At 45.0% G+C, this 27,663-nt stretch overlaps 1 protein-coding gene across 1 annotated transcript; it reads left to right on the top strand.

Moving 5' to 3' along the window:
- Positions 1 to 13: 13 nt before the first annotated feature.
- On the top strand, positions 14 to 25,933 carry AGBL2 (ATP/GTP binding protein like 2; the record flags this gene model as incomplete). The annotated part of the gene is made up of 20 exons (XM_018559719.1): positions 14 to 101; positions 973 to 1,092; positions 3,041 to 3,229; positions 5,161 to 5,268; positions 6,500 to 6,650; positions 9,415 to 10,197; positions 11,332 to 11,491; positions 11,635 to 11,761; positions 13,386 to 13,486; positions 13,571 to 13,701; positions 17,288 to 17,354; positions 17,667 to 17,768; positions 17,851 to 17,940; positions 18,649 to 18,715; positions 19,178 to 19,267; positions 19,376 to 19,603; positions 19,894 to 19,948; positions 22,326 to 22,462; positions 24,210 to 24,334; positions 25,897 to 25,933. Coding segments are annotated over 20 exons (2,934 nt in total), but the record flags the coding sequence as incomplete, so codon positions are not given.
- Between the last annotated feature and the right edge of the window lie 1,730 nt (positions 25,934 to 27,663).

The raw sequence follows: 27,663 nt of genomic DNA, 5'->3' as shown, positions 1-27,663 counted from the left end.
TATATTTATTATAATTGCAACTGATATTTTTCTGCAGCTCCTGACAGATCCATATGACAGCTTCATGCAACGTCACCTGAAATATTATGGCTATTATAAAGGTAGGTACACATCTGCTGCATTATGAAGTTCCTGTCAGGGATATATAATAACTTTTTGTTTTTATTATTATCCACCATTGAAATAAGACAATGTTTAAACAGCCCCGATGCTGGCGACGTACACTGTACGTCGTCAGTCACGAAGGGGTTAAATTAAAAGTATATCTAAAGCCAAAACATTTTTCATAGCTTTTGATAAAGTAAGGACTAGAATCTATGTGGCCTGTTGGGGAGATTACATTCACTTCCTGTTTTGTTGAGTTAACAGGGGAGGAGAGGAAATAACGACAAAGTTATAGGAAATCCCCTATTAGACAGTTCTCACTGGAAATGCTGTCCCCTTTGGAAGATTTCCTCTCATCCCATTTTTTGTGACAACTGCAAAATGCTGGATTTTCAACTGTTTTCTGTCCCAATAACAGCGGATGCTAATTGAGTAACTAAACTATGCATTAGAGGTGCACCGAAATGAATTTATTTTAAACCGAAAATTAAAAAAAATGTCAGGCCGAAACTGAAACCCCCCCAATTTTTTTCTAACCTTTTCAAATTCTTTATTTCCCTTTTAAAATAGAAAAAGAGATTGTGGACACAGAATCCTCAATCTCTTTTTCTGCAGCGCCTGTTATCAATGTACAGGAATCCTCTATGTTGAGTGTTCCTGTCCATTCATAACATGAGAACAGAGTATGTTTACTATATCTACAATCATGAATGAACAGGAAGTGATGTAGATCACTTCCCATTCATTCATAATTGGGGACACAGTAACCATACTATGTCCTCAATTATTTACAAACACACTGTCACTTTTTAAACTTTTTAAATATACAGCACCAATATATTTAATTTATAACTATGCTTACTACAGAAAATAAAACTAAAGAAGAAGAAATGTTACTGCGTCCAGCCCGGAGAAACAGAAGGAAGGAACAAACCCCTACAGACAGCGATTCAGACAGATTCTCCCATGACCAGAAGAAACTGATTTGTAAGCCTTCCAGTCCAGCTAAAATCCAATGTGTACACTAGAGAAGGATATAATGTTGTGTATAAGATGTTATAGAGAGGGTAGAGTATATTTTCAGTGAGAACATATATTATACTATTTACCTTAAACTTTTTCTTGATGTGACTTTCACGCTTTTACATTCTTCCATATTTTTGTCATTATATTAAACATAGAGATTTGTGCAAGAGGGAGCAATAACTCATTTTACAATATCTGTCTGCCTTTCAGGGGAGGGCTGAGAATATTGGCCCGGGAGGCCAACAAAACAAACACTTTCCATGCCAGGAACAGTTTCCTGTGGGCTAAAGAAAGGGCAACACACAAAGAGTGCCATGGTATCTCAGTGATTGATGGCCATGATGAAAGATGAGTGCTGTCTTAAAGAACCTTGGCTATTGTAATACATCTTTTGACATATATACAGCATATGCTAGAAAGGGGATTGTTAGGATTGCATTGTAAAAGATAAGGTATTGAACATGGTGACTGTAGCTCTGTGAAGATAGTATGGACTTGCGTAAATAAAATAGCAAATAGCATGGCGTCATCACAAATAGGCCTCGGGCTCACGGCTGTATAACATTTTATGCAGGATCACGCTGGCTTCAACTTCTGCTCAAAAAGTTGTCCGTACTGCATCTGAACAACACCAACATAGAGTCCACAATGCTGAAATGTGTACAGGCAGCTTGTATGGCCACTTCTCCCATGACAAGTGAATGACTTGTTGAAGCAAAGGCGGCAGGCTGACATGTAAACAATGGTATGTAATCAGGGGGGACTGCTGCTGATTGCACACTGTTTGCATGTTGGCCCTGAATGTGCATAATGAACCGCTAGTTCAGGCCATTCTGCGCATGCACATCGCCACATGAATGACATGTAAATAGATTGTAATTAGTGGCGCAGCGCCCACTCATTACACACTATGTTTACATGTCAGCCCTGAGCAGAGAGTCCATTATGCTGTAAGCATGCAATCTTTAGCACTAACATTTACATTGGTACATTGTACAAATAAGGCCAAACTCTCTACCCTGGATGCAGATTTTTCTAGTTTTGGTTTATGCAGCTTAAAGGTAACTTCCACCTTATAAAAAATGAAAATAAATGCACACATGTTCATAAAAGAAGAAATGTGCATTTCATATCATTTGCATTGGAGCGAGTAAAGCATTGCAAACACGATCATAGTCTCTCCATTCACAAAAGGATCTGTGAATGGACGATGCGGCTGTGTGGGCGGAGCCATTTTCTGGAGGTGGTCACATGACCATGTTTCCTGGTACACCCAGAGTATACGTGTAACATGAAAAAAGGTAAAAAGGGTAAGCTTGGCCTTTAAAGCTGTGGAACAAAACTGACCAGTGTGCATGGTCAGTCCTATGGGTCATGTAGCCCATAGGATACAATATTGCTCCCTGCGGATTCGTATAAACTATGCAGTGCATGAGCCTATATTCCTTATCATTCAGCTTCCTCAATCACATAAGGACAACACATTTCATAGTTTTTTATTCTTGCGCTACTGGCTTCCTTTACAGCTCTCTACATTTGGTAGCATAGCATCTCAGAGCTGCAAGGAAAGTCAGTGCTGGAAGTCTTCCCCCTGCCAGTCACTGTGATCGCAGGTCTAAACAGGGAGCAGATAGCTAAATAAAGCCTAGCAGGTCCCTATGTAGGAGTATCTCCATTCAGGGCCCCCAAGTCCACTATATATATAACTTGTACTGCCCTGTCCTGATCTGCAGGCTTCCTCCAGAACGTTTTTGGATCAGCCAGACAACTAACATTTCCAGGAAGATGGGTCAGCACTGACAGCCTCCCTATTCTTTCAGTACATATTCCTTTTCTTTCAGATATTGTTTGCTGAAGACTGTATCTGGCCACAGAACCGGTCTGAGTGCTTTTTCTCTTTCTCTTCCAGACACGCTGTTGTTGGAGAGCACCGTGTTTAAGAGCAGACAGATTGTCTTTGATAATCAGGAAGGGCAAATAATCCCACGCCTCAGGGAACCCCGAGGATTATTCTCTACCTTCAGGGAAAATGGCCTCCTGCAATCTCCGCGCTGGCCTGCAGAATGTGAAGTCGTTCCTGGAGAGATCACTCACATTGGTAATGATCAATAAAGAACATTTTTATAAAATAGTTGATTAGTTTTTTCCTTGTTCTGTCTTTTATGTAGGATTAAAAGTGGCAGACATGTCGGCTAAAGGTTGGAATCAGGATTAAAGTGGTAGTATCTGTGGAAAGGGGAGGTACTCGGGGTGGGTGTCACGAATATGGTGATGGTCCAAAGTTCAAGCAGCAAGCAGGAGGTGGGGCAGTGACCATGTCAGCTCCTGATTGGTGGGCTGTGCAGCAATAGGAAGATTGCATATAAAGCTGGTAGAACATAGTAGCGCAATCTAGTTTACATTTTTATTGTCACTTAAAGTGGAACTCCATGTTGACTAAAAACATGCTGGAGTCCTGTTTTAATGGGATGATGAATGGAATATTTGGAAGTGGAAAGAGTGCACTGGACCTGTGTGATTATTCTGTTTTTATCATCTAATAGTAGCAAAGTGATGTGAATATGTGTAATTTGTCTAATGCAGGGGTAGCCAAACTCCGGCCCTCCAGCTGTGGTGGAACTACAAATCCCATGAGGCATTGCAAGATTCTCACAGCCACAGACATGACTCCTGGAGAGAGATGCATCATGGGACTTGTAGTTTCACCACAGCTGGAGGGCCTCAGTTTGGCTACCCCTGCACTAATGGATAGGCAGCTGTCACTAGCCTAAAGGTCTCCACAGTATTCTTGGCTTGACAGTGAACACGGTAGATGTAGGAACTGAAGCACCACACCAATTAAAATAATCCAGATACAACTTTTTTTCCACAGGGTCAGGGAACAATCGCGTAGAATAACCAACACATTTTGGGGGTCCAAAAAGACCCCCTTCATCAAGGCCTAGTGAGAGAAATCATGTATGTGGTGTAATATTCAGGGCGGATATGACCCGTAGCCAGCCGTATCAGCGGATAAAAACTTTATTCTTTTCTTCAAACAATCAAATAAAAATGGCTTATATTCAGCAAACACAAGATTCGGCTCAGCGCCTGTATACCAAGTCCCACCTCAGGGTTAGAGTCCCAGCCTGCTCACAGAGGGTTCCAGTATGGACACAGGTGCCCCAGCAGTGTATCAGTAGACGGTATTCCACAGCTGAACACACACACAGCCATGTGTTCTGCTCCAAACACTCCTCACAGACAGTGGCGTCACAAGGGGTGTGGGGGTGTGCGGCCCACACCTGGGTGACACCAAAATGACTGACAGTTACTTTGGTGTCACCCCCCCCTGAAAAGTTGGGCACTCGGCCGGTTTCGGGAGAGAGGAGGGGGCCCGGCAGCATACCTTATCCCGCTGGGTGTCTGTTCCCTCCCCTCTCTCTGCAGGTGTCCATTACCAAGATGGCGGCCGGCAGGTATCCATAAGATTGCCACGCATGTGCGGTGACGTCATGTGCATGCATGCTGATGTCACTGTGGGGTGTCACCCGGTAACCACTCTGGGTGACACCCGGCCTCAGGACGCCACTGACTGGCTTCCTGTTCCTTTTTGACACACCCTCCTGGCTGGTGGGTTAACCCTTTCATTACCAGAACTGGCTGTAGTCAGGGATGGAGGCTCTGTCCCACCCAAAATCTCTCTGAGCCTCCGCATTCCGGGGCCCATGTAATTAACAATTCTGGGAAGACTGCCTAGCAGTTTCCCTTACAAGTCCAACCCGAAACCCCTCACCCTGCTTGGCGAGAACCCTGAAAACAAGGTGACCTTAACGTGACCACCACCTAAACAAGGGAGGGATATACCGTCCATCCAGGACTCCTTCCTGGCGTCCTGTACAGTGGCTATGCTACACGATTATTCCCTGACCCTAGCGGAATAAAGTTGTATCTGGATTATTTTAATTGGTTTGTTTCTGGTACGATCACCATAAAGTATACTACTGGAAAGCATTCTTAATATTCTCTTTGTCCTGTGTCCTCATATAGAATGGGATCCACCCCATCCAGAGCTCTTCTACAGGCATACTGGAAGGGAAGCGATGCCAGCAGGTTCTGCGGAAGGAGATGGCAAAGTGGTGTATGAAATCAGACCAGGTAATAACGTCATATTTAAAGCCTGTTGAACTTCCATTTTAAATCAGCTAAGTACATTCCATGAGCATCAAAAAAAAAAGGTTTACAAAGTCGTACAGTTTGTTCAAGAGCTCTCCAGTAAGTAGAGAAGATAAAATACTTTTACTCCAGCCTGCCAGCACAGAACATTTTACTGATTTCTGGCATTTTTAAATCTGATTTTTTTGTTTTTTACACAAATCGGTACTAGTATTGTTAATGGTATTGGTATCGGTGCCGATACCAAGTATTTGGGTGAGTACTTGTACTGGCCCAAATGCTCCGATACCTTCGCGTTCCCGGAACTTCCGGTCAGAGGAAGCCGTCTCCATGCTGATTGGCTGGGAAGACCGCTTTCCAGCCAATCGGCATGGAGCCACCCGACTTCCTGATTGCCTGGGAAGCCGGCTCGATGCTGATTGGCTGGGAAGCTGGCTCCCCAGCCAATCAGCATCGACCCCGGCTGTTAGGCAGGCTTGATGCTGATTGGCTGGGCAACCGGTTTCCCAGCCAATGATCATCGAGCCGGCCAAACATGGTGTGAGCTTATCGGGAAATCAGGATGCCGGGCGGCATGCCTTCACCCTCCGTGCCAGCAGAAGCACCGGTATCGGTACTCTGTATCGGCGAGTACTGACAGCAAAATATCGGTACTCGTACTCAATACCGAAAATCTGGTATCGGTGCATCCCTAATTATTATTATACAGGATTTATATAGCGCCAACAGTTTGCTCAGCTCTTTACAATATAAGGAAGGCATTCCAGTTACAATACAGGATAGTAAGGAGGGCCCTGTCTGTGAGAGCTTACATGACTAGCTACCTGAAGTTAACATTTGAAATTATATGATTACAAAGAAGAAAAGCTTGATGAACAGTACCCGGGTTCTTGCGGAACTTCCCAAATATCAAAACTGCCTTTGGGGCTGCAACCATATCTACCAACGCATTTAGCTTTGAATTGGTTGCACTGCAGTCCCAAAGGCGGTTTTTGACTATCTAGGAAAGCGCAATCCCAGTGCAACATTACAAATTGGGAATCAGAGACTACACTGTAATAAGCAAAGATGATCTCCTTCAACTATATATAAGAGATGACAAACTAGACTTTAGAAAACAAAGTATAAGCATCACACATCAATCAGATTATTTGTATACACGAATCTTTTACTCATTTATCTAAAACGATCTCCTTCATGACTCCTCCTGCAGCTTACAAAGGGTCTTACTTCACCGGTTCCCGAACTGGCGGACGTCGCTGTGTCAATCATACACCTTCCACAAACGTCGATGGGAAAAATAACAACAATTTGCAGTTTGAATCTCGATTTGAAAGCGGTAATCTCCACAAAGCTGTCAAAGTGTGAGTGACCTAATCCAGTCCTGCAAACACAATCACAGACACAAATTTCCTGGGAATCGGGAAACTTTCCTCTACTGCCCACTACTCAGAGGCATGGGGTTAGAATTCAGCATTTACATACATTTATACATCTGCTGATTTCTCATAGTGCCCTGCAGAATTTTTTTTAGTAAGTGAACCTGTACTCCAATTTAATAGTGAAATAGCTGCCTATGAGCAGACAACACGTCTGATGCTTGATAATACTTTTATTAGCTTCGGGTCCTCTTATATGCCCCTCACTGATTTAAAGCTGAAGTTTTTTATGCTTATATTTTGCCTTCCCTGGTTCCTCCCCCCTCCTATCAACATGCTAATGATATTTTTAAATAGAAGCTTTCTGTTTTAATTGCATACCTCATTATACTTATATATGTATGTACAGGGCTTGAAAAATTTGACGGTGTCTCACCAGTCAGTCAAAAATGTCACCAGTCAGCATGACCGGACTATAGCCTTGCAATTTATGTTAAACATTTTTGGTGACAGATAGAGCTTTCTTTTGTGACCCCACGGGGGTTATTTTTTTTAACTATATAATGAAAAAAGTACCATAAAAAAAAAGTTTCCCTACGTTCTGTTATAAAACATTTATTCTTACCCATATTTTTAGTAAAACATAAAAGTCAGGGTCACGTCGGGTAAATAGACACCGAACATGTCAAGCCTTAAATTGTGTGCGCCCGCAAAATCACAAAAAACGCCCATAGGCGACGATTATAACGCTTTTGCTGCTCATCAGTTTAGTGTTATCAGTGATTAATGGCTCTAAAATTATTGCTCTCACTCGTCGTTTTTGCACGTAGGCGCACCCGACGCATATCTGCGTGTGTATGTGGGGGGCGGGGATTTAAAAAAAATGTTTTCTTTTTTTATGCTTCTTTATTGTGCCGCATCGGGCACAGCGGATCTCAGGACCGGCAACGGCAGTGACAGCTTCTGATACAAGCAATCGAGCGCCTGTAAAGCTCCCGGCCGGCCGTGTAATTACAACGGCCGGCCGGGAAGCTGCTCGTCGGGCTCCACCGTCACGGACGAGTGGATTTTTCAAGCCCTGTGTATGTATATATACTTATATACCGAGTGATGTCACCTGCGCTCCTCTATGCAATGTAGGCAAATCATGGCTGGTGGTGTATAAAGCTTCCTGAAAACATAACAGCAGCCTACCACAGTACTCTTCTCGAGAGCCCTTTGCCCTGATATAAGCAATGGGCTGGCTCTTAGGAGGAGTTATCCAAATATCAGTATGCCTTAATGAGTGGATGTCCGTGTAGGGAAGTGGGCATTCTTATGCAGTGTGCATTTGCCTGCAGACTGTCCTATGTAACAGAAGAGAAGGAGTCACTGGCACTCCAGTATGCTGTTTTGCCTGATGCCATCACTGTTTTTCCTGATGAAGGGCACCCTGCGTGGCCCCGAAATGTCGTGTTATGTGATACTGAGCATGCAGCACTAAAGAGATATTGATCAGCATACTGGAGTGCCATTGACCCCTTCTTTTCCGATATTGAGCGGCACCATCCGTTTGTCACTGCTGCACCCACCTATTCCAAAGGGACTTACCGGTCAGGAGTGGGATGGGACTTTGCTCTATGTGACACCCGCATGTAAGGCTGAGCCTTTATGATTGAAAGAACTGAAATCCGGTAAATAAAAGGGGCATGCCAAGGTCAATAAGGTTGCAGCTTTCGGGGCACATTGTGAGTAACTTACAGTGTACAGTGAAATCAGAGTAAGCAATTTCAGTCCAGGAGAGGAGCCGGTACAACTGGGCAAGACTGAAGTTTAGTTTTAAGTTAACTTTGGGTAGTGGCTTTTTCTATCTTTAAAGTAGAATCTGTTGCTAGCAAGCAGAAGATATATGCAAAAAAAAAAATTAAGTTATCAAAAAGGTTATTGCTTACCTGTGTCTCTGCCGCTCGCTCCCCTCCGAAGATCTGCAGATTCTCCCGCGGCCATGAAGGATGAATGGGGCGGGCGCATGCACAGTAAAGAGGTTCGGCCGGGAGAAGAGGAGAGACACAGTGTAAGTCAATGCACGCAGCCGGGAGTGTGCATGCGCACAGACACCGTGAGACACAGCAGTCAACGCTGGATCAGAGACCGGCACCAGCACTGGAGGGACTGCTGGAAACTACAGGAAAGCAGAAGATGAATGGATCAAGATGCATCATTTAAGGTAAGTCCTTAAAGCAACATTGTGGATGGGGGGGATTTGACTTTAATGTCACTTTAAGTCTAGGCCCTGCCAGCTACCAGTCCCCAGTAAAGGCATGCTTATTGGACAGGGGGGTGGCTATTGGAGAAGCTTAACATTGAAATCAAACACATCTGGGCCCTGTAACAAAGTGAAACTAAGTCAGAGAGTGGCACAAAAGATATTCTTCTGGCTAGTAAAGCTAATACAGTTAGCGGAGCTTAACCTCACTCTATTCAACAAGAAAACTGTTTTTGCTCAAGTTCCATTTTATGTGCTGCAAAAAGTCTCTCAACAATAGTAACAATAACATATTTCTTTCTTTTTGTCTCATTAAAACAACTGATTTTGAGGATCAGCGTTTTGCAATAATAATAGTTTGTTAACCTGTACATTTCGAGAATTGGTCAAGGGTCTAAAACTTAAGCAAGGCCCTGCGAAGTGTGCCACAGTTTTGTTTTGTGTTGGATTTGAATACATAGCATGTTATCTGTGATCTGCTCATATCTTCTTTTATCTATCCAGAGGGACCTATGAGTATGAACTGACCCTACGCACTGACCTCTACACCAGCAAGCACACCCAATGGTTCTACTTCCAGGTGAAGAACACAAAGAAAGGTGTCCCTTACCGCTTTACTATCACTAACCTGATGAAGAGCAACAGCCTGTACAATGCCGGCATGAAGCCTCTCATGTACTCAGAACACAATGCCGCCCTCACAGGAGACGGGTGGAAGAGAGAAGGGAAAGATATAAAGTACTATCGTAACTCTCGCTCACAGGAGGGCGGCTCTTTGTACTGCATGACTTGGACCTTTGAGTTTCCCAATGACAATGATACCTGTTACTTTGCACACTGTTATCCGTACACATATTCCGACCTGCATAAGGATATTCAAAGATGGACGAGTGACCCGGAACGCTCCCAGTACTGCAAACTCCGGGCCTTGTGTAGGAGCCTGGCCGGTAACACGGTCTATTTGATGACTATTACTTCCCCATCAGTGAATCCTGAGTTGGCCACTAGTAAGAAAGCAGTTGTGGTCACCGCCAGGGTACATCCTGGGGAGACCAATGGCTCATGGATGATGAAAGGCTTCTTGGATTTCATCCTTAGTGACTCTCCTGATGCTCAGCTGCTTAGGGATATGTTTATTTTCAAAGTGATTCCCATGCTGAATCCAGATGGGGTAATTGTTGGAAATTACCGCTGCTCTCTGTCTGGGAGGGATCTAAACAGGAACTATCGGAGTATGCTGAAGGACTCCTTCCCGTGTATTTGGCACACAAGGGCTATGATTAAAAGGTGAGGTCCTAATCAGATAGATGGTACACTATATGTCTGATTGTGGATATCTGACCATACCACCTACACTATATGGCCAATATGGTGAGCATCCCTCCAAATTGCTCCAAAAGACCAGTGAAGGGTACTCGCTGCAGAAAGCCAGTAGGGACTTATGTAAACTCCTTCATCCATGGTTTTCTCCTTTTGAGGCTACTGATCATATACTTGCTATGTGAAATCTAGTAGACAAAGGGAAAAGCACAGCCCATTTATGTTGAAAGAGCAGCAAGGGATGCAGGATTTCATATGTTTTTGTATGACTTGGACCTGCCATTAGAGACGGCCAGACAGGCGCATGACTTCATTCAGATAGAAAAAGGTGAGCTACCTCTAAAATTTGCAGACACAACAAAGAAGATGCTCTGAATTGTCAGCCCAGCAAGAAGCAGGTATGAACAGTTTAGGGCAGCGGTCGACAAACCGATGGTCCTCGAGAAAATGGACATTATTTGCATTTTTTATGTTTTATTATTAATAAAACAAAAATAATACTCTAAGAAATTCTTATATTCTGAATGACAATTTTCACCTTTTATATTGCACTAAATTCACAAACTGTACTAGAGAGGGGGAAACAAGAGAGGCGCAGCGTGACGTCAGGGTAGTCTTAAGTTGTATGCGGCAACCATTGCCGAGCCGTACGCTTCAGTATTGTTTCGACCAGGGGCGGACTGAGCCGGGGGGTAGGAAGGCAATTGCCCCCCGGCCCCCTCTGATGCCATGCAGGCTGGACCATCATTGAAGCGGCACCGAAGCTCCGGAGATGCCTCTCACTGACTCAAGCAGCGGCTGTCACAAGCAATGCGCAGCTCTCAGTACAGGCTGCCAGTGATCTGAGAAGCGGCGTGTTCCTTATCATAGCTGTTGCTGCGGTTTGTCTTCCGCCTCCCGTACAGTGCGGGCTCTGCAGGAGGCGGGGCATCTCATCAGTACCGGGACTGAGCATGGCTTTAAAATTATGAATTTAGTAGTCCATGAGGTCCGAAAGGTTGGCGACCGCTGGTTTAGGGTATTCCTTTAAGCCGGAAAGAAGTATCTGAGTAGAGAAGTGCATTTTAGAGCAGCAAGACATATACTCTTCTTCTTTTTCAGGCTTGTAATGGAACGAGAAGTTCTTCTGTATTGTGACTTCCATGGACACAGTCGTAAGAATAATGTGTTCATGTATGGCTGTAACAACAAGGCTCATCCCGAGTCCAGGCTACACGAGAGGGTCTTTCCTTTAATGCTCAGCAAGAATGCTCCTGATAAGGTAATTCAGATTGTCAGAGAAGATATGGTTACATTAGTTCTTATATCGCTGCAATAGGGAATATGGCATGACTGATTTTAGGGCAGTGCAATACTGATTTATCCCCAAACAGACATGACATTGACAGTGTACCTTGTCTACAGTTCTTTTTTAAAGGCTGTAAGTTTAAAGTGCAGAAAAGTAAAGAAGGTACAGGACGAATAGTAATGTGGCGCCACGGCATCAGAAACAGTTACACCATGGAGTCTACCTTTGGGGGATCTACACTAGGTGAGCATTCCTTCACTGTAATGGTCAGTACTACCCTTTCCTTGGTCACAGAGAATAGCATTGGTATGTCACCTACCACACTGGGCAGCACTACTCTGCCCAAACTACAAGGTTCAGTAATAATCTACCCCACCACAAAGGTTATCACTATTCTGCCCCACCACAAAGGTTATCACTATTCTGCCCCACCACAAAAGTTATCACTATTCTGCCCCACCACAAAGGTTATCACTATTCTGCCCCACCACAGAGTTCAGCATTATTCTGCCCCACCACAGAGTTCAGCATTATTCTGCCCCACCACAGAGTTCAGCATTATTCTGCCCCACCACAGAGTTCAGCATTATTCTGCCCCACCACAGAGTTCAGCATTATTCTGCCCCACCACAGAGTTCAGCATTATTCTGCCCCACCACAGAGGTTATCACTACTCTGCCCCTCCCCCCCTCGCCCAAAGTAAAGTGTTACTCTACCTCACCACAGAGGTCAGCACGGATTTGCCTAAACTGTAAAGTTCATTGTTACTCTGCCCCAACCCAAAAATGTAGTATTAATCTGTCTTACCACAGAGGTCAGGTCAGCCTCTGCCCCCACCACAAAGTTCAGCATTACTCTGCCCCACTACAGTGGTTAGCACTTCTTTGCTGCAACCGAAAAGTTCAGTATTACTTTGCCACCTGCCACAGTGGTCATAGCTCCTCTGCCCCCTACCGCAGTAGTCTATATTACTCTATGCCTTTTCAGAGTAGTCAGCACTACTCCGCTGTGACAGCCGTCAAAACTACTCTGGCTCCTACCACTGTGGTCAGTACTACTCTGCCCCTTAGCACAATGCTTAATACTCCTCCCTACCTATGACAGTGCTCCATACTACTCTGGCTCTTACCACTATGGCCAGTACTACTCTGCCCCTTAGCACAATGCTTAATACTCCTCCCTACCTATGACAGTGCTCCATACTACTCTGGCTCTTACCACTATGGCCAGTACTACTCTGCCCCTTAGCACAATGCTTAATACTCCTCCCTACCTATGACAGTGCTCCATACTACTCTGGCTCTTACCACTATGGCCAGTACTACTCTGCCCCTTAGCACAATGCTTAATACTCCTCCCTACCTATGACAGTGCTCCATACTACTCTGGCTCTTACCACTGTGGCCAGTACTACTCTGCCCCTTAGCACAATGCTTAATACTCCTCCCTACCTATGACAGTGCTCCATAGTACTCTGGCTCTTACCACTGTGGCCAGTACTACTCTGCCCCTTAGCACAATGCTTAATACTCCTCCCTACCTATGACAGTGCTCCATAGTACTCTGGCTCTTACCACTGTGGCCAGTACTACTCTGCCCCTTAGCACAATGCTTAATACTCCTCCCTACCTATGACAGTGCTCCATAGTACTCTGGCTCTTACCACTGTGGCCAGTACTACTCTGCCCCTTAGCATAGTGGTCAGCTCTCCTCTCTCCTTATAACAGTTGTCTGTACTACTCTGGCTCCTACCAATGTGGTCAGTACTATGTTGTGACATAGCACAGTGGTCATAATCTGGAACATTTTAATGCTCTTTAATCGACCCTCAATTTGCCTTTATATATTTTTTTCCAATCTTAAACAGGGGACAGAAAAGGGACTCATTTTACAACAAAAGACCTCAAATCAATGGGACATTACTTCTGTGACACTCTACTGGACTATTGTGATCCTGACAGTACCAAGGTGAGCAGCTTAATAGGGTTTTGATAAGTATTGTATGCTGTGTTGCTTAGGAATGTCTGTTTATTGACTGCCATCTGTTCTCAGTTTAAGGTTTGTTTGTCTGAGCTCCAGACTATAGTTCAGGAAGAAATAAAAGAGAAGTTGAAACAACTCGGAAGAGATGTTGATTCTGATGTCAATTTCAGTGACATTTCCCTATCAGACATTGAATCAAGGTAATAATAGGACCCGTTGGTTTGTGAGCCGCAGTAGTCAACAGGCTGCATCTGATAAACTATATCATCAAAATTTGCAGACACCTGACCATCGCACCTACCTATATGGCCAAAGTATGTGGGCAGCCCTCCAAATTATTAAGTTCAGGTGTTTTAAATGAAGGGTACCATTACTGCTACAGCATGCAAAGACATTTTAGACAACTATGCACTTACAACATTGTGGCAAGTTTGGGGAAGGCCCTCTTCCTGACGCCAATCCATGGCAGCATACAATGGGCTGGGGGCGGAGCCATACCCATTGTATGCTGCCATGTATTGGCGTCAGGAAAGGAAAATTACCGATAGGTAAGTATACAACTTCTGTTTTCTTGACGCCGATCCATGGCAGCCTACAATGGGTGTGGCTCCGCCCCTAGCCCATTGTATGCTGCCATTTATTGGCGTCAGGAAAGGAAAATTACCGATAGGTAAGTATACAATTTTCTGTTTTCTGTTCCAGCATCACGGTACCCCTGTGCACAAGTCAAGTTAATAAAGACCTGGTTTGACCAGTGTGGTGTAGAGCAACTGAAGTGGCCTGCACAGAGCCCTGACCTCAACCCTACGATCCATGTCTTCTCTTCCAACATCAGTACCTGACCTCACAAATGGCCTTTTGGCTGAATGGGCTCACATTTCAACAGATATACTGCAAAATCATGTGGAAGCCTGCCCAGAAGAGTATGACTGTCATAGCCACAAAGGGAGCCAACTCTACATTAATGGCAACTGTTTTGGAATAGGATGTCCAACAAACTCATATAGAGATGATGGTCAGGTGTCCATAAACTTTGGCCTATATAATGTTATCTTGTGCATTGAATATTCCCCAGCATTCTAAGTGATAAATAAAAACTGTGCATGGAGATGACTGGAGGATAAAGACTAAACGGGTGTAAGATAACCCTCACATTTTTAACCACGTTCTGCCAGCAGGTATGTTGAATTCTCAAAGTTTCTGTCTGAGACACACGAGTAATCAGAACCTTCTCTATGTTTGAAAACTATACTGAAGTCCAAATACCATCCATAATTCCTCTTTATTAATTAAAAGCCAAAATCCAGTACATCATATCAATCAGATGCAAAGGTGTTTTGGCTATACAAGTCATAGCTATAACGGGTCCCCAGTCTTCTATTTTTTGGACTGAACAGTGGGAGGGTCCTTTTTCGAGTGTCCACATTGCTGCCTGGGTGATATGGACACATCCTATTGGCTGTACCGCATTGGGATCCTCTAGGGCGCCAGAAGACTGCAGCAGAACAATGACATCTGAATGAGGGGATTAGTCAGTGGCGGCCACAGACTGCAGCTCTGGATCACTGGTCAACCCAACCGGAAGAGCTGCTGGTGTGGAAAACATGACAAACACAGCATTGCCCTGCATTGCAGCTGCTAGACTCATCCACCTAACCAACCGCTCAGTGTCTGCAACCCCCCTCTGTCAATCCCTACACTGGCTTCCTATAGCCCAAAGGATAAAATTCAAAATATTAACAACCGCGTACAAAGCCATCCAACAACTCTGGCCCCGGCTATATCTCCAACCTGGTCTCAAAGTATTACCCTAACCGTCCCCTCCGCTCTTCACAAGACCTCCTGCTTTCCAGCTCCGTCATCAACTCCTCCCATGCTCGCCTCCAGGACTTCACTAGAGTGTCTCCCATTCTATGGAACTCTCTACCCCAACCTGTCCGTCTATCTCCCACACTGACTGCCTTTAGGCGATCCCTTAAGACTCATCTCTTCAGGGAAGCCTATCCCACCTCAACCTAACCACTGAACAATCACTTTCTCAAACAATCACCCCCGCACAGCTACCTCCTCATGTATCACTTGCCCCTCCCTTTTAGATTGTAAGCCCTCACGGGCAGGGCCCTCCTTACCATCTTGTCTTAAATTGTATTGTGACTGTAATGTCTTCCTTATATTGTAAAGCACTGTGCAAACTATTGGCGCTATATAAATCCTGTATAATAATAATAATAATTGTATGTGAGGACAGTGATGGCCCGCCCACAACCCAGAGCGTTGGAGAGAGTGAATGCTGGAATGTGGACTAAGGTAAGTATTACATCTTCTACCTCTGCCCCTAGAGTTAATGAGCATTTAACCCTTGCAGTGCCGGGGGACCCCACTGTAAGGGTAGATCTTTCTTGAATCCTAGAGCTCAGCCTTTCTTAGGACTTTGCGTTCATTAGCAAGGCAAACAACAGTAATAGTTGTAATGTGAGAATTTCACACTTTTTACACCTCTATATGCTAAGTGTTACTTGTCTAATTAATATGATGTCATTTCTTTGTACTTAGTCTAGGCTTTAGTTGATAATTCTCATGACTAGGAAGGTTTTTGCTCTCTCTATGCAGTATCTGATGCATCTATTAAAGTGAACCTGACCTGGTCTAAAACATTACTAGGGGAGCAACAGTGCTGAAGTGAGGGGAACTTGTGGAGCTCCTTGGATCCTGGGTCCTTAACTTCTGTATAAAGCTGAACTTTAATATCTATTCTCTTTCACCGCCATCTCTCACCGCCATCTCTCTCTTTCTATGTAAAGCTGCACCCTTTAATTTTTAACACTTCTGTGGGCATAAAAAATGAGTTTTTAATCCCAATGACATCACTGCAGGTTTCCCTAAACCCCAGCCATTTCCAGCAGCTGCGAGGAGGGATCTCGGCTTCCCCCTACGCCGCTCATAGGCAGACTGCAAGACGAAGGTTGTTGCAGTAATTGAAAAATATTTTAAGTAAGGCTCAGATCAAAAGTGACCCTGCCACCATATGGCCACATCCAAGAAAAGACAAGCTCTATAGATGGCAGAAGAAGGCTGTTGCAGTCATTGAAAAATATTTTTAGCGAAGTTCAGCTTTAAAATTATCCTGTCACTTTAAAGCTGCAGTGGCTGGACAGCAGTGAAATGGTGGTTTCAATTTAAGTCAAGATTAAAAGGAGAACTATGAGGTGAGTGCTTTTCACTCCCCTCATAGTTCTAGCCAATGAGACTGTCACAGGTCGGCTCAGTAGATCGGGAGGTGAGCGAACACATACCGGCGTTCGCTCACCTCTCGATCCTGTCACGGCTCTCTGCCGTGGCAGGGGGAGGGGCTGGATTCCCCCCTGCCCGCTCCGATCCGCCAGCGCTGACTGGCGGAACGGATGGGGGAGGGGGCGGGTACAGCTGACTCTGCCTCTAGATAGGCAGAGCCAGCTGTCAGTCACGCAGCTGGGCGGATCCCGGCACAATTGTCGGGATCCGCTGCAGCTGCGGCGTCTCGGTATACCGCGAGCAGCTGCTCACGGTATACTGCGGCGTCTCAGTATACCGCGAGCTGCAGCACCCTAGACGCTGCAGCTAGCGGTATACTGAGCCTAGGGTGACGGGAGGACGCTAATTTGTGTCCTCCTGTTACCCTAAGGAGAACTATGGGGAAAAGCCTTAACCCCATAGTTCTCCTTTTAAGCCCTACCTCTCATACCAGTTGGCGTGCTATCTACAAGCCTGCAATCTATGATGTCACTAATTTGTCACTGCCTCTTGCAGCACCAGTGGATCAAATAGCTCCGAGTCTGATGGACTTCCTGCACATTTGCTGAACATGGCAGAAAAGGTGAGACCATAGATATTTGTATTCAACTTTCCTATAGCATGCTGTTTCAGATTTTATACAGGTTGTATTTCCTTAAGAGCTCAGTCAAGTGTTTATCCTGACTTTTCAGTAACTGCCAGGGGCTACTATGTAATGATGTGATGGCCACACATGTAGAGGTCTCATCTTTCGGAACTGAGCCGCTGACCAGCCCTCTACAGCTGATATGTACATCCACTATTCAGTGCATGTTGGGTATTCTCTCCAATATGGACCATGAGGCCGTAATAGGCAATGACATCTAAACTGTGTTCAACTCTGCCTTTTCCCTAGTTTTTTCAGAAAAAGAAACGTTTACGGTCTCGTAAAGAGAGGAACAATATGTATCAGAAACGCAGCTCCAAACACAAACCAAAGCCACAGAGCAGTGTGGTGGTAAGTCAGCACCCACCAACCCACTAGCATGCAGCTAGTGTGAATGAGCCCTGTAAAAAATACTGTCCTTTGTTTCTCCTAGGATGTTACTGAATCAACCAACCAAACGGCCAAATCCACAGTCCCAAAAAACTCTAGTAAAGGAGAGGATGTTGAAAAAAGAAAAAAAAAGGTAAGTTATCTCCTGTTCATGTCTTTTTCTTTTTCCTGCTCTGTTTCTATTGGGCATAATTTCTCTCAATTCCTGATAGGTCCACATACAGCTTTAAAATATTAGAGATTTTTCCCCTATTCAGAAAGCTCAAGTTAGAGTTTAAAAGGGAACTGTGCGGTCAGTGTTTTCCCCCACAGTTCTCTTAAGGGTCACGGGAGGACATATACTAACGTCCTCCTGTGACCCAAAGCTCAGTATATCGCGAGCTACAGCTCACGATATACTGAGACCGCCGCAGCACCCGGGACGGATCCCGACAATGCTGTCGAGATCCACCCAGCTGCGTGAGTGACAGCTGGCTCTGCCTATCTAGAGGCAGAGCCAGCTGTACCCGCCTCCTCCCCCGTCCATTCCGCCAGTCAGCGCTGGAGGATCGGAGCGGGGAGGGGAAAATCCCTGAGGGGAGCCGAGAGTGACAGTCACGGCTCTCTGCAGGGAAATGATCGAGAAGTGAGCGAGTGTGTTCGCTCATTTCCCGATCTATTGAGGCGACGTGTGACAGTTTAATTGTCACACGTCGGCTCGAACTATGAGGATGAGTGATTTTCACTCACCTCATAGTTCTCCTTTTTAAGGTCTTCTTTTTTTTTCTTTCATCAATCAGCTTAAAAACGAGTTAATTTTAATGATGAATGTAATAAATAGATAATTATATGTCTATTGCAGATGAAGTCCCATGAAAGCTCCTTGTCACAGACGGATATAGTACAGACAGCCACAGCACCACCTACAGGTACAAGAAGGGATACCATATGCACAGCTACAGCTTAAAGTGACATTAAACCCTCAGATTTTTTAACAAACCAATACTGTAATGTGCGCCTTACTGTAATCCATGGTAGTTTCCCTTCTCTTTGCTGCTCTTCCTTTTAAATCCTCATGTGTTCTCATGCTGGGGGAGAACTTCCCTTTGCAGCTCAGGGCCTCTTCCTGTAGTGCTGGCTCAGTTTACAAACCTACACACAGACACCATGTATCCATTCCAGAGACAAGGCAGTCTGTTGCAAAACAGAAGTTCTGCCCAGCATGAGAACAGATACAGATTTAAAAGGAAGAGCAGCAAAGAGAAGGGAAACTACCATGGATTACAGTAAGGCGCACATTACAGTATTGTTTTATGTTAAAAAATCTGAGGGTTTAATGTCACTTTAACTTCTCCCCAAATTCTACAAACTGTTTTTTTTTCTCTCATCAGTAGAAAAGCCCACCCTGTCTTATGCCCGGAAGGCTGAGTCTGTTTCTTTGAAGACCCAGCTCATCAACAGACTCCCAACCTCCTTTGTTGGTGAGTCCGATGCCCATGTGTACAAGGTAGTTGTAGGATCTTACAAGGCCAGGGATGCTGTAATAACATTTGAAAATTGACTGGTTTGTCTGAATTCTTATCCACCAGGTGATTTCTCCACGATTGATCATGTGTGTCCTCGCCATAGCACACTAAAGACACGGGAAACAGTTACTGGAAATCGCCTTCCTCTTATTATAACGGTTATTCAGAGAAGTAACTTCCCTCCATTCCCTAAGGATTCCTCGCCGATCAAACAACATCCGCCACCTTTCCATGCCATGCTTGATTTTAACAATCACAAAAGCCAGGTGGCCGATCATGTCCTCAAAAGAGGTTTGTACCATTCCAACCGCAGTATTTTATGCCTGGACAGTACAGCAGAGAGACTCCGAGCAACCAATCAGAAGGCTTCTTTGGCTGATCTGAGTTTATTAAACTTACACGTGGTTGGTGATGGTTTCTGTACTATGGAATACTATCATCACTCTGCATATGTTTATCGATTTAATATCTGTTTCACCTCTTCCTGCTGGTAGGACTTGCTTTTGAAGACATCTTGAATCAAATGGATTGTCTGTTTCTTTGATTAATTCTCTTATTTATTTTCCCTGTTTCTCAATCAGACAAACCGTTCATATCAAGAAGTCTGGTACCTTCCGTGGGGACGAAACCATACAGGTAAAATACAAAGAGAAAACATACATAAAGGTGTAACGAGCCCCTGCTCGCTCGGTTCCATTCTCCCGGCACTCCCGGCACTCCTTCATTTCAGACCGCAATGTCTGATATTTCAGTCGTCCGATAATTCGGGATTAGAACTACAGCTATGTGCTGTTCGTATCCAGTGGTGATAGCTCAGAAAGAACACCAGGCAGGCTGTATGTAAGTTCAAGCAGGAATCTCGTTTATTGGATGCACACACACACTTTTATAAACAACAGTTTGAAGGTGGCCCAACCGACCACCTTCCTATTGGTCAACTGCAAAGTATCCTCCAGTCCTCACCTAGGTCCTCTTGGCCATGCAAATGAGAACTCGAAACAGGGCAAATAGGGATTGGTCCATAGTCTCTAGGAAGGAGGCTAGCCCTCAGGCTCCTCCAGCAGCCCCAGTGACAGTTCAGTCCGTCACAAAAGGTTTATGGTGTAAAGGTTAAATGTATGTCAAGGCAAAGAAAAAAAAATGCATGCAGTACATTGTTTGCCATACAGACACATCTCCCTCTCTTATCCATTTAAAGACCCTTAACCTTAGACCCAGATAAAGAAAAATACCAGTTCATTTGCCAGAAATGCTCTCAGCTCCTAAGTCCTGTTGTAGGATGCAGCATTTTTGTTGGCTGAGTGGTGTCTGTGCTGCCCAGCTATCTTTTACAAAACTATTCAGCCCCTCCCACTATCCTATTGTCCACAACATACAGACTGATCTTTCTATAGTCCCAAGACTAGGAGAGCTAATTAGACTCCTTGAGATAACATAGGAAGGGTATTAAAAAAAAAAATCACAGAACAGCTCTAGCTTTATGACATGGTATTTTTGCACAAACAGATGTAACAAAACGCTTCCAATTGTATATTTATTAGACTAAAAGGTAGCAAATAAGAGAAGTTCATTGTTGGGGTTTGCATACACTTTAAAGTGAACCTGACCTAAAAGTCCCGGTGGTAACAGTTCTGAAGTTACGGCACCTTAAGATGTTTGTAACTAGCTGTGTTGTTCTCCGGATGAATCCCTGTGTCCCTCTAGAGCCCCTCTGAATCCCAGGACAAGGGGTATGTAGGACCTTAACCTATTCTTCAAGTCAAGAGTAAAGCAGACCCGTACTCTGCTATGCAATGCAAAGCAAGTTCAACGAAAGGGGTTGTAAACCTAAAAAAGAAAAAGACATTGAAGTATCCCGACTTAAAATGTTAAAACAATTTTGTATTTTTGTAATCTTATTTGACTTTCCTTCAAAATACTTGTTGTTCTTGCAGTGAGTTGTCCTTCTTGCTTAGCAGTGGCAATGATCTGCAGGCACATCTAGGCTCGGCAGCCACTTTGCATATCCTCTGTTTCTTCATACAAACTAAAGCCGCCTCTATGGCCTACTATGTCCATTCATCTCTACTGTTTCATGTGAGCAGTTCTCCTTTGCTCTGCTTTATAAAGCTTGGGGAATAGGCTACAGTGATCTTACCAAGACACGTGATACACTGCTGCTTAATCCCTTTAACAACGTGGGTCTACCTCGCTACGCTACAAGAGCTGTGGCTATTAAACCGATAAGGGATCCTGTCATTTACCCTCCCTTTCCTCTCCCCTTGTCCATTCACAGAACACCTTGTATTCTGTGAACAGCTCTCATAGTCATAGCGCTGTATCTAGCGGGTACAAATCAAAGAATTCTACGTTAAAGGAGAACTATGGGGTTAAGTCTTTTCCCCATAGTTCTCCTTAGGGTAACAGGAGGACACAAACTAGCGTCCTCCCGTCACCCTAGGCTCAGTATACCGCGAGCTATAGCTCGCGGTATACTGAGACGCCGCAGTATACCGCGAGCTGCTGCTCGCGGTATACTGAGAGGCCGCAGCTGAAGCGGATCCCGATAATTGTGCCGGGATCCACCCAGCTGCGTGACTGACAGCTGGCTTTGCCTATCTAGAGGCAGAGCCAGCTGTACCCGCCCCCTCCCCCGTCCGTTCCGCCAGTCAGCGCTGGCAGATCGGATCGGGGAGGGGGTAATCCAGCCCCTCCCCTGTCACGGCAGAGAGCCGTGACAGGATCGAGAGGTGAGTGAACGCCTGTATCTGTTCGCTCACCTCCCGATCTACTGAGCCGACCTGTGACAGTCTCATTGTCACAGGTCGGCTAGAACTATGAGGTGAGTGAAAAGCACTCACCTCATAGTTCTCCTTTAAACATTTAACACGCCTCACAAGAGGTAACTTTTTCCACTTCTTAATTTGTCTAAATGTCTGTTCAGCTTTATTTGGATAGCAGTTGCTGTGATATGGATGATTTTACTTGTGGAAGTTGTTCTGTAACTTGTTATTATATAATAAATCCCATTTAGCTTTGCGACAACTGTAGATAAACAAAAAAGCCCAGAGATGTCCAGTTCAACCATTGATCTACAGCTCGGTCTCAGCCCAAAGACCCACAGGACCAGCAGAATCCGCTCGGAGTCACTCATCACTCTTGTGACTTCAGGTAAGGGGGCGGGGCTCTTTCACAGTCACACTAGTCGGTGTCTGTCATCATTGTAATCGGACGACACATAATACAATACTATTTCTGCACTGGTGGCTTCTAAATTTATATCTTCCATTTAAAAATCTGCTACAAGCTATTTTTTTATTTTACGGTTATTAAATATTAGCTTTCCACTTCAAACCGCAGAGACATCAATTTTGTCATAAAATATGTTTGTTTCCTTGGCATATGGCAATCTAAAGATGTTCTATACATGGTGCTACAACTTGGAGCTTACAGAGGGCTGCGGAATCTCTCCACGCCCCCCATGTGAAAGTGCAAAGTGTCCCAGTGACGAATCACCAGATCATCGTCATGATGGTGTCCGATGAAGGGACCCTGCGCGCCCCTGAAAGAGAGACGGCATACGTCAATAAATTACTTTTCTTTTGCTGTAAAGAAACTTGTGTGCTGGTGACATTCTTCAAATATCTACACGTTGGCGGCGCCATCCGCAGTCACTTCAAGCACCCGCCTTGCATGGGAATCCCAGTAAGGAGTGCATCCAAGAGTATCAATCACCAGGCACCAGCACTGTCACATGGGAGGAAGAGGAGTGAATCACATTACCCCAAATCCAGTAACACTGGATTGTTGTTGGGTTTTTTTTTTTTTCTTCTGGCAGCCGAATGGAGTGTTTGGAGAATAAAGGGAAGGTGAGAATGCACTGCTGGTGGGGCTGCCATTAAAGTGAATCTGCTGCGTTGTCATGCTTGGGCAAAGCACAGGTTCGCAATAGAAAATGCATGCACTTTCAGACAAAGTGCACTTAGACTTTTTGCCCCTCTCCCCTAACCTAATAGATACCACTTTCTGCCTCCACAGATGCATGCTTACCCAGATCCTATGCCAACAGCCACCTGACAACCCATGTGCAGTCAAGTCCCATAGAAGTCTATGGGGCTCATCTCCTGGCCTGGAGATGGAGGTAGATGAGATCCATAGAAGTCTATGGGGCTCATCTACTGGCCAGGAGATGGAGGTAGATGAGTGCCATAGAAGTCTATGGGGCTCATCTCCTGGCCAGGAGATGGAGGTAGATGAGTTCCATGGAAGTCTATGGGGCTCATCTTCTGGCCAGGAGATGGAGGTAGATGAGTTCCATAGAAGTCTATGGGGCTCATCTCCTTGCCAGGAGATGGAGGTAGATGAGTTCCATAGAAGTCTATGGGGCTCATCTCCTGGCCAGGAGATGGAGGTAGATGAGTTCTATAGACGTCTATGGGGCTCATCTCCTGGCCAGGAGATGGAGGTAGATGAGTGCCATAGAAGTCTATGGGGACTCATCTACCACTATGTAACCATGTAAGCTGGCAGGGAGATGATGCAGAGTCCAAACCCCATGCCCCCATCGCTCCAGCAGCCCCCTTTCCAGCCCCCCCCCCCCTCCGGTGTTTCAGGGGTGAAAAGGCTAGGGACACCCCTGTGTGGAGGCCTAACTAGTGGAGTTATGGTTACGGGTGATGCAGATTAGTATGTTTACAGGCTGGGGAAAGAGAGTCCACATTGCATAATATAATTTCTTCCTGACGCTTTGATAAAGAAGGTCCAGTTATTAGGCAGTAAAAGCCGCAGTCATTGGCTTCAGTGTTTCACAATGAGACCTTGAATACCACTCTTCTACTAAGCGTAACGACGTAAAATGTGTATTAGATTGGCTGCTATCGGCAACACATATTTGATCCCTCATGTTTTATATTCGCAGAATTGTTAGATAACATCTTGCCAAAACCAAAGAAACAAATATCAGACTCTATGAAGTCATTGCCAAATGTCAGGAGATCAGATTCCCTCATCGCAGCCACTCCCGAGGACCAGATACACCCCAAGGTAGGTAAAGGTTAACAATACAATTATTTTTTACAGGTACACTTAAAGTAACACCAACGCATTTAAGTACCTCAAATGAGAACTGTGGCCTAACTTTTTTTGGCCATAGTTCTCTTCCTGTGACCCAAAACTCAGCATATAGCAGGCTATTGCCCGCTATATGCTGAGATAAGATTGTAATCCATTGCGGGAGCGTGATGTTTCTTTTAATTTCCTAAAGGAACACTTTGCTTTGACCGAGCACGGCGGTAAAAGGGATGCTTAGATGACAACTGCACTATTAGTACAGTTGCCATTTATAATACAAGTGTACTATACTATTAGTACAGTTGTTCAATTTAGTCCCACCATCCTTAGTGGAGCCCACCTGAGAAAAAGAATCTTATCTTTTCCTCTACCCTCCAGTGATCTTCACTGTGCGCCCTGCCTGGCGCCCCACAGCTTTTGCAAAGAAAACATCCTAGCCAGGTCATCTTCCCCCCATGCACCCGCATGCTGAGGCCCTAGTCATTCCTATGAATAAGCCACGCTCCACTGGATGTCTACGGCATGCTGGGAGTATAGCTCATCCATAGGAATGAATGGTCTCGCACCACGTGTGTGCATTAGGAAGAGTACCCTGCTGGGATGTTTTCTTTGCAAAGGCCGTGTGGTGCTAAGCGGGGACGCCCAGTGAAGATTGCCAGAGTGGGGAGGAAGGTAAGTGTTTTATCGGCTAAGCTGCAACCAGAGTGTGGGGGGTTCATTAAATCTCCCCAGAAATACATATTCACCTTTCCTGGCTTTTGGGATCGGGGAAAAAAAAGAAAGCTCCATTTTAAAGTCAAAGATTTTTTCCCCTCCCCCCCAATGTTAATGTCAGCACTTACCTTAAATGATGTTTCTTAATCCGATCTTCTTCTTTCCTGTTTTCATCTGTCCCTCCAGCGGTGCTGCGGCTCTCCGATCCAGCGCCGACTCCTGTCCTTGCTGGTGCTTCCTGTCCCACAGTGTCTGCATGCGGGCGCACGCGTCCATAGACTTACCTTGTGTCCCTCCTCGTCTCCCGGTCGAAAATGTGAACTGCGCATTGCGCCCGCCCCAAGATGCTTTGCGGCCGCCCGAGAATTGTAACATTTTCAAACGGGAGCGCGCGGGGAAGACACAGGTAAGTTTAAACTGCTTTTAAAGCGTTTTTTTGTTTTACACTTTTTGCATATCTACTGCTTGCTAGGAATAGATATATGCAAAAACACCAGAGGGTTTAATAACCATTTAAGCTTTAAACCAGCTTGGTAGAACTTGGGGGCTACGGACTGTATCTTCACCACCATGTGACAACAGTGGGCCAATCATGGGGAACTAGTACTGTCACATGTTCCTCCATACCCAGAAGTGCAAAGTATTTCAGTGGATGGGCAGAGTAGCAGGGGAATACAGGATAGGTGTATATACTGCTGTGGAGGAGTTGAATGGCCCTTTTACATTGCCTTGCACAGACAAAGGAAGTGGTCACTTTAACAAAAATAGTTTTTTCTTTAAAATGTTGTATGTTTCAATTACAGAAAGAATTTTGTTTTTAGAAACGTACAGCATGATGCCAAGTCAGATATAGAGAAGAAGCGTGCCAGTCCCCAGAGGACTTCAGATACCAGTTACCAACAGGAATGACTTAATCAATCAATGTTACCGGAGTTATAGCCATCCTGTCACATGGCATATGTCAAACCTTCATTGGCCACAAGGCACCTGTATTGGATTCATACAATGGCGCTCTTTGTGTGGCTCCAAACTAGAACAAAAGTATGAATTCCTATAAATCTCTACTCAGGTTTTGGAGGCTCCCGAGGTGCACAGAAACGGCATTGGGTGGATTTAAAGGTACAAGGAGACACCTCATAGTGTCTATGTTCAGCAACATATCATGTGACTAATTTTTATGGAAGCGGCCATGTTGGCTATAGCAACTAATTATTGTTCTAAACCAGATTTTTAAATGAAAGAAATAATTTTGTCCGCTTTCCTGTATTCCATGTTTATGATTCAGATGCTACAGGACTATCCATGTTCTCTGGATGCGTGTTTTATGTGAACTAGGGATGCACCGATACCGGTATTTTGGTGTTGAGTACGAGCATTGATATTTTTTTTTGGTACTCGCCCATACCAAGTACTGGATGTCCCATTCAGGAAGCCAGGTGGCGTGTAATGACTCGCCACCTGGCTTCCTGATTAGCCGGGCGGCATATAAAGACTCACCACCAGGCTTCCCGATTATGAGGGAAGCCGTCCCCATGAAAGTATGGAGCAGTGCATCATTACAGGCTGCCCGGCTTCCTGATTTGCCAGAAAGCCGGCTCCATGCTCCCTGGTCACCTCATGAGAGGGAGCATGAAACCGGCTTCCCGGCCAATCAGGAAGCTGAAGCGCAGCGTCATTACACTGCGCCCGGCTTCCTGATTGGCCTGGAAGCCAGCTCCATGCTCTCTCGTCACAAGTGATCGGCATTCCGGCCAATCAGGAAGCTGGGCAGCCTGTAATGATGCACTGCCCGGTTTCCTGATACAGGAAGTATCGGGCTAGGCATCGGAACATTTGTGCGAGCACCAGCCCAAATACTTGGCATCGGCACCGATACTAGTATCGGTGCATCCCTAATTTGAACCGATACTTGGATTTTAAAGCAGTACTCCAGGGAACAAAGAACCCTTGCAGTAGGGATACCCTGGCACTGCAAGGGTTAACTGCTCATTTTGGTCAAGTGAGAAAAATAATGTTATACTCAATCCTCCTTCGCCAGCGCAGGTGCAGTGTAGATCGTACGACTTTTGACGGACGGAAACGCCAGCAACCTTGCAAAAATGGTACGATCTATCAAAGTTTTCAAACATGCCTGACCGTCAAAAGTCGTACGATTGCACAGTACTGTCGGTCGGACACTGCAATGCACACATACGATTATCGGCTGAAAGGTCGATGCATACGAAAATCGTCTGATAATCGCAAGGTGTATGGGCACCTTTACTGTAAAGGATCCCGTCTATTCACCCCACCCCCTCATCCATTTACTATAAGCCTTGTACTCTTTTACAGAATACAAGAGGTTCTGTGAATAGGCAAGGGGAGAGGAGAGGCGAGTAAATGTCAGGATCTCCCATTGTCTAGACTCTTACTGTAAAGGATCTTGTCTATTCACCCCACCCCCTCATCCATTTACAATAAGCCTTGTACTCTTTTACAGAATACAAGAGGTTCTGTGAATAGGCAAGGGGAGAGGAGAGGCGAGTAAATGTCAGGATCCTCCCTTGTCAAGTCATGGAACACCTTGTAGTCCGTGTACAGAATATACT

This window comes from Nanorana parkeri, unplaced genomic scaffold (assembly GCF_000935625.1).
Source record: "Nanorana parkeri isolate BGI_ZX_2015 unplaced genomic scaffold, ASM93562v1 scaffold414, whole genome shotgun sequence".
Classification (NCBI taxonomy): domain Eukaryota; kingdom Metazoa; phylum Chordata; class Amphibia; order Anura; family Dicroglossidae; genus Nanorana; species Nanorana parkeri.
This window is presented reverse-complemented; position numbering and strand designations above follow the sequence as displayed.